The sequence below is a fragment of the Lissotriton helveticus genome, chromosome 6 (assembly GCF_964261635.1).
Source record: "Lissotriton helveticus chromosome 6, aLisHel1.1, whole genome shotgun sequence".
Classification (NCBI taxonomy): domain Eukaryota; kingdom Metazoa; phylum Chordata; class Amphibia; order Caudata; family Salamandridae; genus Lissotriton; species Lissotriton helveticus.
In genome coordinates, this window is record NC_136067.1 from 1238626820 (window position 1) to 1238648168 (window position 21349).

A 21349-nucleotide genomic window follows, 5' to 3' on the forward strand; every position below is an offset into this window, starting at 1 on the left:
GCTGTTGTGTATGTTGTTGTCCACAGCCGCTCTTTGAATTATATCTTTTTGGTGGTGTGGATCAGCTGGTGGTGTTTGCGAGTGGCGTTTTTGAGGGCTGACAGGTTTTCTGTCGTCTGTTCACGGCGCCAGGTTTTCTCAAGGGTTCGACAGGATTTCTTTGATTCTATGAGGTTGTCGGTGAACCATGTGGCTTTCCTGTTGCCGGGCTTGCCTGGATGGTTCTTCAGTGGTGCGATGGCGTCGGCGCAGTTGGTGATCTACTGTGTGAGATTGCGTGCTGGGTCATTGGTGTCAGCGGTGTCGATTGGTGGGTTCTGGCTCAGTGATGTGGCTAGCAGGTCTGTGGTGACTTTGCTCCAGCGTCCATAGGGGATCTGTTGCGGGCGGTGGTGGGAAGTGGTCTTCTTAAAGGTGAAGTGGATGCAGCTGTGGTCGGTCCAGTATAGTCCGGTGGAGTGGCTGAAGGTAACGTGGCCGCTGGTAGAGAAGATGGGGTCGAGCGTGTGGCCGGCGTAGTGGGTGGGGTGTTCACCAGTTGCTTGAGTCCGAGGTTGTCGAGCAGGGAGGTGGTGTTGTTGTCGTTGTTGTTCTCCAGGTGGAAGTTCCGGTCCCCTAGGAGGATGTAGTCTGATGAGGCGAGGGCATGCGGGCTGATGAAGTCGGCGATGGCTTCACTGAATTGTGTGCATGGGCCCGGGGGTCTGTAGATGAGGGTTCCTCTGAGGGTGGTCTTTGGGTCGGTGTGGATCTGGGAATGTAGGTGTTCGGCGGCAGGGAGGGTGTTTTCGGAGTTGGCCGTGAAGCTGATGGTGTTCCTGTAGATGATGGCAATTCCTCCTCCGGTTTGGTTGAAGCGGTCCTTCCGGATGATCTTGTAGCCGTCTGGGATGGCTATGGCGATGTCGGGGGCTGAGGAGGCGTTCCTCCAGGTTTCCATGAGGAAGGCGACGTCCGGCGCTGTTGTATCGAGGAGGTCCCAGAGTTCGATGGCGTGCTTGTGTTTAGTAGGATGCACTTGAGGTGGTTGTTGTTGTTGTCTGGTCCGGAGGGTGGGGTGCAGGTTCGGAGGCAGGTGAATTTGCAGGCTTGGCAGGTGAAGGGTCCGTGGGTGCGCTTCGGGGGGGCTCGGTAGCAGGCGGATGGTCGGCCGGTGTTGAGTGCGTGGAGGGTGGCGGTGTCGTATCTCAGTCGGGTTTCTTGGTTTCGGCGGGGGCCAGGGGTTCTGGCGCTGGGCGCAGCCCAGGCACTATGGGTGTAGACGGGCTTGCCTTTGGCGCGGCAGCGGCGCGCCCGCTGCGTGGCCTCCATATAAGGGGCTGTGGGAGGGAGGAGCAGCTGGGAGGCGGGAGTGGGGCGGCAATGGGGCACCAGGGTGGCGGGGCCGCAAAGGATGCAGCGGTGGGAAAGCGCGAGGGTGTGTAGCGGGTGGGGTGACACAGAATGCAAAAGGGGGCAGGGGTGGAGAGGGCACGAGAGGGCAGAAGGGGCGAGATAAACGAATAAGCGGCAACAAGAGGGCACAAGGGGCGAAATAAGCAAATAGGAGGCACCAGGAGGCAGAAATAAACAAACACAGGCAAATCAGGCAGGCCGTACCGTGGAGCTGAAGAAGCGGTAAGGACACAGGCACAGCGGGTTGCGGCAGCGAGACAGCGGCACAGGAGGACCGTGTCGTGGCTGAGGGTGGCGACCTACCTGGTGACAGGGTCAAGGGTCGCTCCCTTCACCACCACGCGGCCTTCCTGTTTATTGCTGTGCCATTTTTTAAAATTGATGAATGACTGTCTCCACAATGTAATCCAAAGAGCACTTTTGTTTTAGCTCCTTGCAGCAGCAGGATGTCATGAGCAATATCCAACCTTCTGCTTCATAGCATGGCTTGGGTCTCCTTGCAGATATGTGTTCAGGCCTTATAGCCGTACATGACAACCCTCCCGATTCAGGCAGGAGATTACCGGTTTCAAGGCTAGTCTCTCGCCTCTCGATTCCTGTATGCAAAAAGCACGATTCCTCAACGGGCTTCTGCAGACAGGGACTGGTCTTGTGTGACTTGGATTATGCACTGCCAGGGACCTGCTTCTGCAGGGCAGAGCACAATATTTAGCCACACTCTCTCTGCCTGCCATAGTGCGTCTCAGTGCTTCTGACAGGTAAGGGAAAAAAAAGTATATGTACATCTCGGCCCATACATGACAATAGACCACATTCAGGCCTCAATTAAAATTAATTGGAGAAGTACATTCTCCCAATTATTTTGAGAAAATCTCCTTCTTTCCTCTTTTAAAATGTTGCCATGTATGCTTATAACTCACTCCCTTCTCCCTGCTACATTTTGTCAGGAGGACCCAGGACCGTCTCTTGTTATCTGTGCAGCACATCTTGGTAAGTCGCTGGGGTATGATGCAGATAAAATAAATCTGTTTTTCAGTCATGAGCAGCTCCTCGGCTTGGGAGCAGTGATGAAAAAAGAACATAAAACAGTATGCCAACTGATTCTGATAACAATGGGAGAGGGATCAGTGAGTGTGGGAGTAGAACAACACAGGCAGCGCAAAGAACAATATATTCTATAATGAGTTGGTCTTTCACATACAACTAACTGTATAAGTGTAAGCACACACCATAAACGCCACAAAAACACAAGTTAACCTTATCTGTGGGAAATCTTTGTTCAGTTGGTTGATGGAAACACTTCAGACTTCTGTGTGTATAGCAAGAGGGTCAGTCATTTAAACTATTCTGAGGAATAGCGAAATATATTTATAGTGTTATGTGGATTTAGCCTGTAACAGAAAGCTGTGTCAGTATGTAGTCATGAGTTTAACCAGTTTACTACACTTGGTATAAGAAAAGCTGCCAAGGATATATGTCTCTACAATGCATGCCATTACCAAGCAACCTTTACCATGCAGATACCTTTAGCACTCATACCTTTACCACGCGTGGTAAGTATTGGAATGGTAAGTGTGCTTAAAGGGGCGGGGAGTGTCTAGTGCTGGATTAAAGAGGCATGAGGGGAATCAGGAGATCACGGCCTTTGAATTCAGCACCCTGACCTTCGATAACACCAGCACTAGGCTTCTGAACAAAAGAATGAGCTTTGGCACTTACTCTTTTGCAAATTAAGCACTGGCTGCCACAGTTTTAAAATTGTATTTAACACAGTGTAAGAAACCCTGCATGTAGGATAAGTCACAACATGTGCAAAATGATTCAGCATTTAAATGATTACAATGTATCCAAAAGTTACGGTGATTCAAGATGGCGATGGCAGAGAAGGAGGGTGAAGGCCGAGAGAAGTGAGGACAGAGTGGGTAATGGCCAGAGTGAGGTAATGGCAGAGGAGCATGAGGGTGATGGCAGAGAAGGCGGATGTTGGCAGAGGAATGGGAGGGGAAGGTTCATGGCAGAGGAAAGGGTGGTGACATGACAATAATGGCATAGGTAGGTGATGGAATGAGTGTTGTGGCACAGTATAAGACCATCAGAGAAGGGTGATGGCTGGGAAGTTAATGGCACGAGGCAATGAGGATTTGGGGGATTTAAACTACGATAGGCCAAGAAATATTGGTAAAACAAAACAACACAAAACAGCTGCGAAAGATTCAGCTTCGTGCTACAAAATTTCCATTTTGGCTCTGCAAAATCCTGGGGGGGAGGGCTGTATAGAAGCTGACATTAATACTATCAGTGGGAGCTCTATGTCCCGCTGTTAGCACCTCAGAAGCTATATCCTCACTGTGATAGGGAAGGCTATTTTATCTGCCTGTGCCATGTGGTGGTCTGGGATGCATTGCATTGTAACTTTGTCGTCAGCCGTGGAATGTGAAAACACAATCATCCAGGCAAGAAATGCCATTGTTCTTAGGAAGGTGTAAGGCCTAGGGCCATATGTATCAAGCTAATTAGCATTCGCAAAGGCCGAAATTCTGCGAATTTCGGCCTTTGCGAATGCTAATTAGCTAAATGGTATGTATGTAACATGTTTGATGCAAAATAAGGAATCGCAAAATTTGCTATTCCTTATTTTGCGATTGCACTTAAGGAATCGCAAATTTTGCGATTCCCTAAATGCAATGTATCAAACAAAAAATATTTTAAAAATGCCCATAAGGATTCGCAAATTACCACCAATTTCTAGTTGGTGGTAAGTTGCGAATTCTTTTAAAAAAGCTTTTTACATAAAAACCAAAGGTGCCATATGACGCTCATACATGCCCTTAGGGCATGTATGTGCGCCATATGCCCCCACATGTCATTTTCAGGGGTGCAGCAGGGTGTTCTTGAGACACCCCTGCACCCTTAAAAAAATTCCGAATTTGTGATTAGCAAATTGCTAATCGCAAATTCCCCCTTCATTCCTATGGGCCTCCTGGCCCATAGAAATGAATGGGTAATTTGCGATTAGCAACTTGCTAATCGCAAATTAGGAATGGTAAGGACTCGCTATAAAAAAGCGATTTTGTACATACATACCGTTTTGCAAATTCTAAATAGCGATTCCTTAAAAATCGCTATTTAGAATTCGCAAAACGGAACTATGATACATATGACCCCTAGTGCCTAACTCTCATGCAGATTTATGTCCTCTGGCCATGCATCAGTTTCAGAGATGCAGTAGCTGCACAGAGAAGATTGGAATATTTCCTGCCCTCGCCCTACTTTGTTTCTTGTAAGGACTGCTCCTCCGTTCATTGTTTTATTATAAAGCACATTGATGGTGCGGATTGGCAGATGAGTGGGTGCCTAATGAAGTGCAATGGCTGGGCTTAGGAGAGTGAATAGTGGTGGAGTTGAGGGAGGAACGAGGTGTTGTAGTAAAGTGCAGAATTGGTTGAAGATGTGGGCAACCATGAGAAATTGCTAGCCCTGACATACTACAGGTCATTTGTGATATATGGGCCACCATTGACATATGGATGGCATCAATTGTAATTGTATTTACATAGCACTTAATACCATTAACAAGGCATTGAAGCACTTAGCGGCAAGGCTGGAGGTAAGAAGGAAGTAGATTAATTGTAATAAGTGTATTTTTTTCCTCCTTGTAGATTAGTTCTGGTAAGTGTGTTAGGTTAGTGCTCATGGAGATCTCATGCATTTGCTGTAATTGTTGTGGAAGGGGTGGACTAATTGAAGTGGATTAGTAAAGGGAAGTAGTGAATTGTGGACATATGTGCCCGTTAGGTGAATGGATGGGATAGAGTGGGGAAGACTTTGGAATGGTGTTAAGGATTCCTACGTAGTCTGAGAGGATTGGGGTGAGTCACAGAGGAGGTATGGGCACAGGTCGAGCAGGATTTTCTTTTTATTATTACTCCCCGCACCTTGAGTAATGAAAAATAAATGTGTAGAGTTATACCCACACATCTGAATATATAGCAATATGTACACATATATGCCCACACATAAAAACATTATAACTTTGCACTTTTTTTATATAAGGCACAAATTCCACTATATAAACATCCATATTCATGCACATGTAGTGATATTTACATGCTCAGACATTAACGTGTTATACAGAAATAAACATATATGGTTGTTTGACTCTAAATAAATTGTTAAAGACTTAGACATACCTTCCCTATAATCATATATTCATATTGATATATGTATGTATTATCACAGAAAAACGCAACCCCCTAAGTACTCAGTTAAATTTTGTATATGTTACATGTATAATATGACATACATAGAGATATTTTACGCAAAAACATATATGTGCAGCATTTTTTATATATATGTCTATATAATCTTTAATAACAAAAACCAATATATATGTGTATATATATATTTATTTATTTATTCAGACAACCCCTCAAATCCCCCTTAAAATAAAAAAATATATATACACTTATTTAGATGTATACATACACACATATATGCATTACACTTATTAATGTTTCTGTACAATGAATTGATCCCTGTGTATCTACCCTATATATGTATACGTGTAATAATATTGAAATGGTCAAACATTATATATGTTATACCTTCACAGCTCCATTCCCTATTATCACCTTTGCACAATAAGACATATATATGGTGTAATTATTTTATTATTTTGTTAGTTAAAACCATAACAATTTTCCTTGCTGTTTTGTAGCAGCTATGAAAAAAGAATCAAATACATTTTAAAATTATTCAACTGTCAGATATCACACCAATAAATATATCACAGATTTAAATCAACTGTTAACCATAAATATGCTTTAAGATTCAGTGAAATAGTGCCTGTACTCTACTTTCTTCTACGTGGTTTCTAGGAGTGAACCGGCAATTAACAAATGATCAAGGTAATCGCTTCGGTACCGGCAACAAGTCGATTATGATTGAGAATAGTAGTCCCTACATTCGCGGTGATCTGGTTCACTTGCTCCCTCCTTACAGTATCATCCTCAGCATGGTTGTTCAAAAGGATGAATTATTGCTGGCGTTAGACCCTCAGTAGGTGGACCCTCTCATTGCTGTATTGACTTTGTTACCGGTTCATGTATGCGCAGGAACTTAACCTGTTCATCTGAGGGTCAGATGGATCAAGCCTAATAGCCGCTCAGCATGATCTTATTCCTGTGTTCAAAAAAGCTTTTCTTAGTAAAGTGACTTGTGCTAAGTAAAGTTTCTTGCAGATGCATATTAAGTGGATAAGATCTTCTTTTTGACTTCCACATAGACAACACATTTTTCCAAAACGCAAAGCCATTTAATGTTTTTTAGGTAGGCCGAAAATGTTAAATCTAAGTAAGTTGCTGGTTTGAGAACCATGTAGTTGTTGAGCACTGTCCAGGCTTGGGATCTCGCACTAAAAATACTTTTGTCAAACAAAAACAAGTGAAGTTTTGCGACTTTATTAAGTGTGAACTTAAATGTTACATAAGACAAATGTGTGTTCCAAAGATCTAAAGTGTAAGTAGTTTTAAATGCATTGTGCAGATAGCACATATGTGATTTTTAAGATCCTTTTCTCTAGTTCTAACCACAAAGCTGAGTTCAGTTTAGAGTTCACCAAATGTAGCTTTATACAGTACCACACTTTAATTGTTGAGTATAACCTGCCAACTGTCTCATTCACTAAACCAAATTCCAGTCGCAATTGAGCGGGGGACGCATTTGAGGGAGCTGAAAAACCTTTTAGAAGATGCTGGTTGTTAGGTTATTAAGTAAAATTGCATCTTTTCCTTGGACGGCAACACTGGCATAGGTTAAAGTTGGCAGTGTTTTTGCCGCTATTACTGTGATCAGTGCTTTGAATGAGGGGCCCCCCAATTTTACTGCAATGTCTTATAGGTAAAGGTTAATGCACTTGCCCGTTGAGTCATGTAGATGTTCTGCTTTCGCTGGTTTAATTTGTTATCAAGGTAGAATCCTAAGTATTTGTAGCTTGACATGTTCTCCAAGGCTTTGCCTTCAAGACAGATGTTACACGGACGTGCTGGCCGGTTGCTAATAAGCATTGTTTTTGTTTTAGCTGTATTCATTTCTAGCTTGTTTACTGTTAGAAATTCTACAAGACCCGTTATTAGCCTCGGGAGACCAGTTTTGGTCAAACTGAGTAAAACTAGGTCATCGGCTAGGCTAGATTAAGAAGGGATAAGAAACCCAACCGCTGGGCATGTGAGTTGATTGTGCTAAGTTTATTCGATAGATCAGCTAAAAACAAGTTAAATAAATGGGGAGCCAGCACGCGTTCCTGTTTCAGACCCTTATTAGTGTTCCATTTTCTTGAGACTCTTGATCCGTCTCTGATTTTTCCTCTAACCCATATATCCGTGTAAAATAGCAATAATCCTTTTAAAATTCTTTCCGGTATGTTCCATGATCTTAGTTTCGTCCATAATAATTTCCGATCCACGCTGTCAAAAGCGGCTTTTAAAACAATAAAGCAGAGATGCAAGCTCTGTTTGTTTATTTTGCATTTTTCTGCTATTAGGGTGATAGATAGAATGTTGGAGATTGTACCAATCCCTTTTCTAAAGCCGGTCTGGTTAATGGGGATCAGGTTTAGGTCTTCAGACCAGCCAACCAAGTCTTCCAGGATCAAGGTTGCTAGGTATTTAGCTTTGACGTCTAGCAATGCAGTAAGTCTATATTTCGATGGATTTGATCTGTCACCCCTTTTATAAATTGGTGTTAGTGTTGAGCCTTACCAGCTGTCAGGATTTGATTTAACAGTTCAACTTCAGCAAGAAGAGTCTCTAGCTGGTAGCTCTAAAATACTGGGTCGTGTTTAAAACAGTGTAGGGTACACTGTTTGGTCCTGGAACACAATCTCCTTTACTTTTGTTTATTACGTTTTTTTATAGCATATGCTGTATAAGGAGAATTGTTTGAGCTGGCAACTTTTAGACACTCAGGGTTGTCAATCGTAGCATTAACACAGGTGAATTGGTCCCCAGTGCCTTGTTTTTGAGGAAGGCTTAAAAGGACCTGATTGGTCTGCCTGATCATGAGTGTGGGGCTGTGTCTTGAATTTCAGAGCTATATAGTCGGCCAAGTCCTGTTCCTGAACGTTTTATGATAAAATGTTCTTAGGCCGGTTCAGCTGATTTATTGTTAACCAAAATGTATTCGAGTTGTGTTGTCTAGTGTTGTATATTAACTTTACCCAGAAAGTGTCCGCACTTGTTCTTTTGTTCTCCAATAGCTTCTTTTTTCTATGTTCCCGGAAGGTTTCCCATGAGGCGTCAGTGCTATTGTTTTTGTGTAATTTTCTAGCTGTTCTTTTTGGGTCCCTTTTTAATTTTTGTACCTCGCTTGTTAGTCTGGTGTATGGGTTGGCTGGGACTGCCTTTTGCCATGATTTTACACTTACGGTTGGAAGGCCTGCAAGAAAGTAGGACCAGGCCTTCATCCAGTTGGTGTTCCAAATACTGACTCAGCAAGATGCTTTTTCTTTTTTAACGAGTTGCTGCTGAGTCGTTCTGCTTGATCAGTTTACACGTTATGAGTTTGTAGTGTTCATATTTCCTTCCTGTCCTGTTGCAGTTTGCAATCTTGGCAGAGTCAGGTTGAAAACAATGTATTGGATTGAGTGATCACTTCTTGTGGTGTACTCTATATAAAAATGTGCAAGGAGCGCATTAATGGGAGCGTTATGATCGTATAGTCCAGTGTCGATTGAGACCGTGGACCGTGATACGTATATTTTGGTGGGGTGTCTTCTTCAGATCTTCCATTAATCACCTGCATTCCATGATATTCTAAAGCTGCTACTAGCTGTTGGCCGAGGAGATCTTCACGAGTATGCTTATTTGAAGACTGTGGCTTTATGCTCCAAAAAGTATTGTCAGCTATCAGGATTTCGTCTTCGTTAATACTATGAAATAGGTTTGCATTGAAGTCACAGGTCAGAACAATATTCCATGCTGGTTCAGCACAATGTAAATCCGAAATTGTTTTAATCAGAATAGCATTGTTCTGCCTTTTTTTTGGTACATTGGTTGTGTGTAATAATTAATCAGAATTACTGTTGTGGTTTTTCCCTGACTGTAGTACGAGAACCTGATAAGTTGAATACTAGGATCTGGAGAGATCAGCTGCTCCACTGTGATTTTTAAAGCTAACGTAACGTAAACTGCCAGGCCGCCTTTTGCTCATCCATAGTGATCACATCTTTCGGCCGCCACAGAGTAATGAGTGAAACCAGCTATGTGAAGATCTTCCTGAGCCCATGTCTCTTGCAAGGCAATTAAATCACAGTTGTCCCACTCGTGGAGGGGAAGACCTTCTTCAAGAAGCTTTTTTGCACCGGCTATATTCCAGGATAGTATGTGGATCAGGTTTCCAAGAGAATTACTGACTTTCTTTGTTCTTTGTCACACTGTCTTCTTGTTGGCAATGGTGCCTGGAAGCCAGCCCTATTGGTTTAGGCTTGAATTTGTTATTGTTTGCTGGTCTGTAGTTGAACCATCCAAAGTTGTGTCTACCCTGCTGCTGCCCTTTTTTTGTAAATATATTTATTCATTTTAAAACAAAACTATCTGACATATACAGAATGTAAACTTCGCCATACATCATTTTGGCATTTAAGCAAGTCCAAAGTCTCTAGTAAGTTACATAGTCATGGGCTGCAGTTGTAGATATTAGTTCAATCGATCAGCACACGGTGTCGCACACCCGCTCCAGTGCGACAAATGGTCAGGACTATCAGCCCAAATGCGATAAAGACCACAATAGTGACGAATGAGGTACGTATTTGAAAAAATAACGAAACCCCCCCCCACACACCGCAGAGTTCCCCCCCCCACTCCCTCGGCGTGGCACATAGGGCACATAAATCTAAGAGCAACAGCAATTGGGCATAGCGCATCATTCTACTGCATAATAGTCACACATTCCATTGGATGGCAGTAAAGGCCTATAGTAAAACAATGAGTGACTCGGGGACACCCGTTCCCCCATGCGTGTGTTAACTACCCTGCTGCTGCCCTTGGCAATCTGTAATATTGATCAGACTTGTTTGTTTGCCAATGATTTATTGGAGTCTCGTTTCGTTTGGTACGGTTGGAGATCTGACATTGGTGAGGGATATCGAGGTTTTGCTGGTGTAGATCATTTTATATCCCAAGCAGCAAACTGCTCAGAATGATTTAATATTCATTGAGCTGTCTCGGGTGACTGCCATGTGGTTAGCGTTTGTTCTATGGCATCTTTTTGTCCTGAGGAAAGGAACTGAACCACCAACAAGTCGACTGTACGTTTAAGACATATATATTATTAGAAAAAGGAGCGCACCCCCCATTTAGACAACTCATTTGCACATGCTGTCAACATACAACATGCTTATATTGTTATCTCCATAGAGGTGTCAACCCATATTGGTGTGCATATGCATACAACATATATACAAAGATATATATGCATATATTAAAAACAATAATTGTGTTATGTTTGATTTATAAATATTTGTTTATAGATAGAAAATAAACAGATTCATTAAAATACATGGCTGTTTCTAAAATGTGTTGTATTTACACAGTTCATGCAATCACACTTTGTAAATAGACATAGAAACATGCAGACATCTATTCATATTGAAAGAAATTGGAGTATTAGTCGAGGGCGGTTAGAATCCACCTAAATAATAATGACAGTCCTTGTCAGGGTGAACCACCAAGGTCACTAAATAGACCTGTGGTAACCCTCCAGTAGCTTGCCACAACACAGTCAGGCTTAACTTTGAGGCAATGTTAAAGCATTAATGCAGTATTAAAACAGAAGTAAAGTGAAAACACAACACAAGAAACATACCAAACCAGAGATATTCATTTTTAAAGTTTGAATTAAAACTAGCACCAAAAAGCTCAACACGCCAACCGCTTTTATCTGATTTTGCTACACCAGGTCAAAGTCAAAAGTTAAGACTGACTATGATACATTGTTGTTCGGATACAGGGGCCAGGTTTGTGTTGGTGGAAAGTTTACCATCAGGCTTAAAACTCCTATGTACAAAAAGTAGCCTCCGATGGGTCATCAGTGGGACAAGATGTGTCCGATTCGAAGCTCGACGACGACAGGCTACCTATGACAAAATGCTTTTACAGCACATTGAACGTCGGGATCCAACTCATGTTAAGCATCCTCCTCCTGTTATCTGTAGACTAGAGAGGCAGGAATATCAGACTTGTGCACAGCTGGTGGTCATGAAAACACATACATTGTGTTTTCATTAACAATGCTAAGTGAAATAAATAGCATTGTGGGTAGAGGTCAGGGGCATTATGTGACAGATGGCAGGGCACGACCTAAATTCCCCTGTTGTCAACAACCATATTTTGGGGTATGGGAACAATGGATGCTTGCTGCAGGGGCCTATTGCCAGGATCCCCTACTCCTCCTATGACATCCCACAGAGCTACCTTGCAGAACATCGAGCCCTTGGAACCCTTTGTACTGGTTTCTAGAGCCCTTCAGCCATCCACCAGGAGTCTACTGCCTTCCGTTGGCTGTTGAGACATTCCTCAAATTGCCCTCAGAGACATTTCGCTGCATTTTAGGCGCCTTTAGCAGTATTTCATGTTACCCCAAGCAGTCTTCATTTACCACGCACATCTAGAGCACTTAGATGTAAAATGGTAAATTGAAGAAAAAAAACAGGTTAATTAAAATTCATGTGCGATTTTAAAATGTGTCGTATTTACATAGTTTATGCCATAACGCCCTCTGATGGATGGAAAGATGTTAGTAATATTTTGAGGTTTTGAATGTATACTTTCAGTTGAAAACTTATGGGATTTCTTCTGTTTCTAAAGTATACAGACAACCACAGGTATACACACATTTTTGTAATCCTTGTATTTTTTCTTCTCTTTTCAAATTTTGTTTTTGTCAAATGTTAATCTTTTAAATTAAAATAAAGAAAACTATATTTTCCGTTGTGGACTTATGGATGCTACACATTTCGGGGTGATCATTACATCTGATATTAGATGTGGCTTTGCTTGAAAGAAAAATGTGCCAGAATTTTATTTTTGTAATTTTCATTAAAATTTAAACAAGAGGTCCTGAAATAATTTTTCATTGAGACATGTACTGGTACTCTGTTGGAATCAAACATTTGCCCATTAGATCTGTGTTTAAAAAAAAAAATTGATATTTTATTTCAAGCAAAGAAACACACCCAAAATGGCACAGGGCCTGATTTCGATGTCGGACGGAAAGCCTTCTACAGTCTGTCAGAGGCTTTCTGCCCGGCATCGAGGGTTTTCCTTCGACCGCAGTAGTACGAAGACGGCGCAGTCTTCATTTCCTTGTATGTGTATGAAAAGGAAATCGATATAAATAACACAGATTTTTTTTCCCGATAGGGCTATATTGAAAGCCACACTATACCAATTGTTGGCAATAGCTGGTTGTCATTTTAAGTAACAGATGAGTTGAATTTTCACTGCCAATAGCACTTTGGTGTACAACCTTGTGGTTTTGTTTCCAAATGTTGCACATCCTACCTGTCATGGAATAATGACAGTTTGTTTCTGTTTTGCTAGGATATGACCATAATAGTTGCATAGTTATGGGCTGGAATTACTAGTGCGTTTTGCACAATGAACTAGCATTTGTCAATGATTTGTAGTTTTGACCCCGTATTATCGAAGATGTGATAACCTTGTTATTTACAAGGACAATACCAAATTGAAGCAAACATGTAACAGATAGGTCAATAGGATTTTCTTAAGAATCACATTTTCTTTTCTAGATATTACCCCTTCTCATCTTATGTACCATGGATCTGGACTATGGGAGCATGGTTGACTACAATAATACAATTTTTCTTTAAGTTGTCGAATAGAATTGTTTTCACAGCTCACATCATAAATGGCTTGTGTCCCATCTGAACCTTTGTTCCTTGTATGCTCTTCAAGAATGATCTGAGGTCGACATTTTGTCTTTATCAGCTCGCAAAACTTGAAAAACAGCAGCAGCGAAAGGAAAAGACCAGAGCCAAGGGGCCATCTGAATCAGCCAAAGAGAGAAGCGTCCCAAGGAGCAAAGATGACCCCAGTGCCAGTAGTGGAGCGGATGGGGATGTATCATCTGAAAGAGAACCCTAAGGAACTCCCTCAGGTATCACTGCTGGTCACTTGCAATGCCTAACACTATTCAGACCTGGGCTTACTCATTTTATTATAATTTTAAAAGAGACTTTTTTCAATTGCATTAAGTAGGTAAGAACAATGTCATAGGCTGTAATAAAATGACTCACAAAGAAATATAGAAGGAACTTGTTGGTTCTGAAAAGCCAAAGCAATTAATCCAAGAAAAATGGTATATTGTTTTTTTTGTTTTTTTACAAATCTTTTGAATATAATATGAAATGAAAAGGAAAAAAGTCACTTTACAGCCATGATTATTCGCATCAGGATATACAGACTTGCACTACAACCATAGCAAGGCAGACACATTACAGCCATGATTATTCACATCAGGATATACAGTCTTGCACTATAACCATAACAACACAACTTTACAGGTATTATCAGAAAGTCCCTGGAGTTAATCTCCATTATGTGTTGTTCCCCAACAGGCCCATCAACCTCGCACCTGCAGCCCCATATCGTTCAAGTACATAGCATTCACATATTTTCGTTCCACTTGCCCGATGCAACATGGTATATTAAATATTTGTGGCAGTTGAACCATTTAGGTGTATGTATTTAAGTATACCATTAAAGTAGTGCACTGGTATATTAAAGTCCCCATTACTTCTGTTTAATATCTAGCATGTTGAATAACATGCTGAAGTTGTGATGTTACAGGAGACATTTGGTTACCCCATTGACTTGAATTGTTTTAATAATGCAGCTTGTGGTAGGAAATATTTGAATGCATACATTTCTATTTTACTTAAATAGAGATTACAATATGGGTCCGTCAAACCCAGACAGCAGATATGTGTCATTATATGTATAGATCTAAAGAATTATTTTGACATCCAGTACAGGCCAGGGTAGTTTTTGCTGAGCCCATAATCAAGATTAATCATTTTAAAGTGAATAATGTTGTTAGGTTGCAGTGAGGTTGCAAAATAGCAATGCTAGAAACGAGCATTTCTAGTTTCCAAGTATACTTTGTAAGAAGACACCACAGATAGGGGAGTCATTTAAATGTCAGACCATGCTCATGTAACGATGTCAGGGGCGGCCTTAGGCATGTGCAAGCTGTGCACCTGCACAGGGCCACCAAACCCCAGGGGCACCAGGCCAATGTATATCCTTAATATAATAATCCTCTGAGAATGGATACATATTTGCGTGGCGGCCCCTGGCAGGGATATGGCGGCCTCTGGCTCTGTTCCACTTCCAAACACCCTGACCCCCCCCTCTTCACTGGCCTCCCGCTCCGTCCCGACCCCCTCTTCCGGGGCCCCCTACCTACGCTCCTTGCCCAGGGCCGCCATGAGCCTAGTGCCGCCTCTGATGATGTCGATTCCAATGCAACTGGATTCTGGTTCTCATAGACAGTGGGGGTTTAACATGCCTCTTTTACTGGATATTAAATAAGTATGCTGAAAAATATATTGCTGGGTGTCTTGAACTGAAAATCGGCTACTGTTTTACGGTTTCACATTTATTGTTAACCAGCATGTGAGCAGTGCCCTGATTGGTGGGAGCAGCCTCTGTCGGCTCTCCCGAGGGAACTGGATGCCTGCACTTGCCCTCAACCTAGCTGTCTTAAGGCAGCTGTATTGAGAGGTTCAAAGTGCTCATGTGTGGCTGGCCGTCACAAGACAGCCGGCCAAAGGGACATGCGTACTTTAAGGTGTGCAAAAGCAGCCCTTGGCTCACCACTCCTCCCTGCTGTCACTCAGCTGGCCGCACTCCATCCTTATGCCCAGTTCAGGACATATCAATGAAAAATAAAATGGTAATGAATTACCATTTTATTTTTCATCTCTGGGGTTTTGCGAGGCACTTGAGTCGGGTAACACTCCTCCGCTCCAATGGAGGAGCCGCCCCTGATGGCCACTTTGTTAACCCCTTGCATGCGGCCGCGATTCTGCGCCTGTGCGGCAAAGTCGCAAGTGGGCGGGTTCATGATGGCCCCCAGCCGTCATCAGCACGCGAGCACCGCGGTGCATGATGGACGGGGGCCGTCATCAGCATGCAAGGGGTTAAAGCACAGCTGTTCAGTCCTGATCCCTTGAGCATTGTTCTTACAAAACTGAGGCAAAATTGCTGGAGGCCGGAGCCCACGTATTAAAAATATATAATGTACATACAACAGAAGTGTCTTACACACCATGCAGCTATGAGCCTACGCTGTTCACTTTGTTATTCAGGGTTTCTACATGCTTATCTAGGAAGAGTTGGGAAAAGGTTGTTAGCATGCAATAGTAAAAGGACAGGAGGAAGTGAAACTAATATTACTCCATCTGTGTACATTATCAAAGCAGGAATATTTGCAAAGGAATATCAGACTTTACAATGCAGGGCTTTGAACTGCATGCCTATATCCCACGGCATTAAAAAGCATTGACCTTTACAACGTGTTGTAATACCACGCATGGCTTTACTTGCATGCCTTTACCCTGCAATTCAGTTGTATAGCCTTAAATCTTATATATATATATATATATATATATATATATATATATATATATATATATTCACTGAAAAAATCATAGATTTCACACATGTTATAGTTAGCTGGACATTTCACTCTCATACAAAACCTTTGAAATTCCACCGTTATAGTTAGTTCAGCTAACTATAACTCGCGCGACCGCAATGCACTGCTGATGATGTCACATATTACATCACTCATGACATGGTCAGTGACATCACTCATGACATCACTGATGACATCTCAAATGACATCACTGATGACATCATCCAGTGAATGTGTATCTTTCTGAAAAATATTTTTTATATATGTATATCTAAAGGTTGATGGAAGAATAAATGGGTAAATAAATGTCTAAATGGATGTTTTTTTTGTAAAATTGATTGGTTAACTGACTTATTAAGTGTATCTTAGTGAATACATATATTAGCGAGTAATGTTTAAATATTTAATTATCTGTGTCTCACCTTGTGTATAAGTGGCTGCATGGGTTGGTGAGTAGCTACATGAGTGTGTATATGGGTTATTAGTTGTTTTTTTGAGTATCAGTATGAGTGCCTATGGTTCGGTGGGGGATATTACTTAGTGAGTCAGTCATTCATGCATCTATGCGCTATTTGTATGTGTTTTGAAGACAGCATGTGTGCAAGACTGTATGGGTGGGTTAGTGAGTGAATGACTGTCTCAATAGTGTATTCATGAGTAACTACATATGTTTTAAACTAGTATATGTGAGCATTGATGTATATAATTGAGTCTATGTGAGAGTGAGACTTTGGAGGAGTACCTTTATAAATAAGTATGTGTTTTTATAATTGATTGTTTACGAGAGTAAATATGTGTACGTTTCTGTAGAAGTACGTGTATTGGTGTGTATATAGCAGTATAATCCAGTAAATGGATTTTTATTTGCATGTGTGAATATGTGTGTGAGTAACTATATGGATGAGTATTAGTGTGTAACATGATGTATAGGTGTATGAGTACATATGATGAGTAAGTATATATCTGAAAGAAACAGGTTAGTATTAGATTCCTTACCTTAGAATATCCCCAGGCGTCAGTCTGGATCCGGAAACTTTTGCGTAGCAGTACCCCTGCGCGTCGGTAGGCGTCGTCTGCAGGCGTCCCCTGCGGCTCCGCGTCGTCGGCGCCGTGCGCCGTGATGACGTCGCTGGAGTATATAGACGCCGCCTCCGCGCGCTGACGTCAGTTCTTCTTTTTTCCGCGCCAGTTAGCGCAGATCCGAAGAGCAGTACTCCGGTCTTTTGACCAAGTGTTTGTTAACTTTAAATCTTTCTACGGTGCCGGTAGGATGCCTGGGTTTAAGAGTTGCGACGAGTGCGACCGCCTGATGTCGGTCACCGACCACCATCGACTCTGCCTCCGGTGTCTGGGCGCGGACCACGACGTGGAGTCCTGCGTCGACTGTCGGGCCTTGACTGGTAAAGCTAGGCGGGAGCGGTCCCGCAAGCTTCTCGAGCTCCGAGTGTCGGCCCCGCGTCGAGAGCGGTCCCGGTCCGGTCGGAGGTCGAGGGAGCGGTCGAGGGAACGATCGCGGAGCCGCCATGAGCGCTCCGGGAGTCGCCACCATTCCTCCGGTTCGTCAGGTAAGCATCACAAGAGGTCGGGGCGTCGTCATCGCACCCCCGACTCCCCCCGACGCCCGCGTGATGCGGCCGGGGGCTCGGGTGGCCCCACCCCCGCGGCCCCGCGTGGGTCGTCGGCGCCGTCTACCCCATACCCGTCGGTCCCTGGGGAAGGCGCGTCGCGCGAGGAGATTGAGGAGTTCCTCATGGCTATGAGGGCGAGGTCTCCTCCGGCGGGGCCTACGGCGCCTGCGGGCCCGTCGGTCCCGTCTGGGGGCCCGAGCGGTTCGGGTGCTCCTGCCTCGACGCCGCCGGTGGCTCCGGCCCCGGCGCCGCTGGGCCCCTCAGGTTCGTCGCCGGCTGGTCTACCGGCCTCTCCGGCGTCGGTTCCTTTGGGCCAACCCGTGGTACCGCCTCCGCGCGGCGCAGTGACTCCGCCGTCGGTTCCGGCCGGCGTCGGGTCCCCGGCGCCGGCGCCGCGCGGCGCCACCCCCATTCCCCCTCTGACTCCTGACGCGGAGTCGGACCGGCGTCGTCCGACGCCGGATCCGGCGCCGATGGGGCCCATTTACCCCGAAGTCTATATCGTCGACCCAGACTACGGCGATGAGGACGAGTATGGAGAGGGTTGGGAGGGGTCTGAGGACCCTTTATCCCGTGCCTGCCAGTATGATGTGGACTGGGTAGGTGACTTGGGTGCTGCCAGTGGTCTGGACGAGTCGCCCAACACTGGGTTTGTCTCGCCGACCCCTGTGGCGTCTGAGGCGGGGGCTGCCTATTCGGTGGTCCTGCTGAGGGCTGCCAAGACCTTGGGCCTTGAGCTCCCCGTCGCTAAGGTCAAACCAAACATTCTGACCGAAGTGTTTAAACCGCAGTCATGCCCTCAGGAGCCTCTGCTGCCGTTTAATGAGGCTCTGACGGATGTCCTTTTGGGCACCTGGTCTAGGCCCGCTTCCGGTGCACCGGTTGACCGGAACGTTGCCAGGCGCCACCGTCCGTGTTCGGACGACCCTGCCTTCCTCTCCACCCATCCCTCCCCGGAGAGTCTGGTGATCCAGGCCTCCACTTCGCAGTCCGCATTTCCATCGGCCCCGCCCGATCGGGAATCAAAGCGGTATGACCAATTTGGGAAAAAGGTCTTTTCCTCTTTGAGCGCTGGACTGCGGTCTTGTAATACCGCATGCCTCTTGGGCCGCTACACCCACTCCCTGTGGGATACGGTCGCGGAGTGTTTGCCGCAATGCCCGCAGGAAGTGCGGGACAAGCTCAACCAGGCCTTGGTTGAGGGCCGGGATGCGGCGAGGTACTCGATCCGGTGTGGTCTTGACACGACCGACTCGCTGGGACGGGCTATGTCCACGACTGTGGCGATTCGGCGCCATGCTTGGCTGAGATCTGCCAACTTCTCACCGGACGTCCAGAATGCCCTCATGGACATGCCATTTGATGGCAGTCGCCTGTTTGGTGACAAGGCGGACCACGCGCTGGAGCGCTTCAAGGACTCCAGGGTCACGGCCGAGTCCTTGGGTCTTTCGACCCAGCGCCAGCAGACGGGTTCGTTTCGCCCCTTTTGTGGCCAAGGAAGGGGCGGTTCCACACGTGCTGCCAGCCACGCGCCGCAGAACGCTCCCCAGCGCGGTGGCGGCCATGGATTCCGCCGTGGTGGCGGTAGAGGGCAGCGGCGAGGTCAGTCCACACCTCCCCCCGCTGCAGCCTCCAAGTCTTCCTAGTCCGAGCTTTCGGGCTCACGTGACGCCAGTGGGTGGCAGGGTTCGCCATCACCACTCCCGCTGGCGCGCGATTACATTGGACAGGTGGGTGCTGCAGCTCGTCCGAAGGGGCTACTCCCTCCCCTTCGAGTCCACTCCTCCAGCCATGCCACCGCAGAACCACCGTGTGTCGGGGGACCACTTGACACTTCTGCAGGAGGAAGTTACGGCCCTCTTGGCCAAGGGGGCCACCGAGCGCGTTCCTGGGCCAGAAGTAGGGTGTGGTTGCTACTCCCACTACTTTCTGGTGCCCAAGAAGGACAAAGGAGGCCTGCGTCCTATCTTGGACCTACGGAACGTCAACGGCTTCCTCCGGAAGGAGAAGTTCAAGATGTTGACTTTGGCTCAGGTCTTGGCTGCTCTAGACCCACAAGACTGGATGGTAGCGTTGGACTTGCAGGATGCGTATTTTCACATCCCCGTCCTGCCGGCCCACCGGCGTTACCTGCGGTTCACGGTAGGCCACGAGCACTTTCAGTTTATCGTGCTCCCATTCGGCCTTACCAGCGCCCCACGGGTGTTCACGAAAGTGATGGCGGTGGTCGCAGCTCATCTGCGCCGGTTAGGGGTTTCAGTCTTCCCCTACCTCGACGACTGGTTGTTGAAGGCGGGCTCGCCCCAGACAGTCGTCCACCACCTCCAGATGACGGCAGACCTCCTGCACGAGCTGGGGTTTTCCATCAACGTGCCGAAATCACACCTGTGTCCCTCTCAAAAGCTCCTTTTCATCAGAGCGGTTCTCGACTCGGCGCAGTTTCGGATTTATCCTCCGGAACGGCGGGTCCGGGATATTCAGGCTCTGATTCCCATCTTTCAGCCGTTATCCCGGGTTTCGGTCAGGTTGACGCTGCGGCTTCTGGGGCTGATGGCCTCCTGCATCCTTCTGGTGCATCACGCCAGATGGCGGATGTGGGCTCTGCAGTGGGACCTGAAGTTTCAGTGGGCCCAGCATCAGGGCAACCTGTCCGACCATGTCCTGATCTCGGAGGGCACTGCGAGACAGTTGCAGTGGTGGCTTACGGACCGCGATTGGGTCAGAGGCAGATCCCTCTCCCTTCCCCAACCGGAGCACGTAGTTGTGACGGACGCGTCCCTCCAGGGCTGGGGAGGCCACTTGGGAGAGGCAGAGATCAGAGGCATCTGGTCTCCGGCGGAGTCCCGGCTCCATATCAACATGTTGGAGCTGCGGGCGATTCGCCTAGCACTGAAGGCATTCCTCCCCTTTGTCAACGGGAGTGTAGTGCAGGTGTTCACGGACAACACCACCGCCATGTGGTACTGCAACAAACAGGGCGGTGTGGGGTCGTGGACCCTTTGCCAGGAGGCTCTGCGTCTCTGGCAATGGCTGGAACGTCAGGGCGTGACTCTGACGGTTCAACACCTGGCAGGTTCTCTGAACGCCAGGGCGGACGAACTCAGCCGTCGGTGCTCGGTGGACCACGAATGGCGTCTGAACTCGGACGTGGCAAGAGGCCTCTTTCAGCAATGGGGAGAGCTTTGGTTAGATCTATTCGCCACAGAAGAGAACGCGCAATGTCATCAGTTCTGCGCGTTGGAGTTTCCAAGACGGCACTCGCTCGGCGACGCCTTTCGGCGCGAGTGGAGTTGCGGTCTGTTGTACGCCTTTCCGCCTATACCACTTCTGCCCAGAGTGCTGAAGAAGATCAGGCGCGACCGGGCCCAAGTTAACCTTGTGGCTCCGGACTGGGCTCGAAGATACTGGTATCCCGAGCTACTCAGCATGACAGTCGGTCCCTCGATCCGCCTGCCCCTTCAGGAGGACCTTCTGTCGCAGCAGCAGGGGACGGTCCTCCACCCGAACCTGTCCAGTCTCCACCTCCATGCTTGGAGATTGAGCGGCGGCAGTTGAGGCCATTTGACTTGCCTCCTGAAGTCTGTGATGTAATTCTGGCAGCCAGGCGT

At 46.0% G+C, this 21349-nt stretch overlaps 1 protein-coding gene across 3 annotated transcripts in view; it reads left to right on the plus strand.

Annotated features, from left to right (window-relative positions):
- DTD1 (D-aminoacyl-tRNA deacylase 1) overlaps window positions 1–21349 on the plus strand; it is a 1203205-nt gene that overhangs the window by 754735 nt on the left and 427121 nt on the right. For all 3 annotated transcript variants that reach the window (XM_078648963.1, XM_078648962.1, XM_078648961.1), the window contains exon 5: window positions 13401–13569. In XM_078648963.1, the coding sequence (XP_078505089.1) occupies window positions 13401–13556 (156 nt within the window). In that variant the 3' untranslated portion in view covers window positions 13557–13569. The remainder of the gene's footprint in view (window positions 1–13400; window positions 13570–21349) is intronic.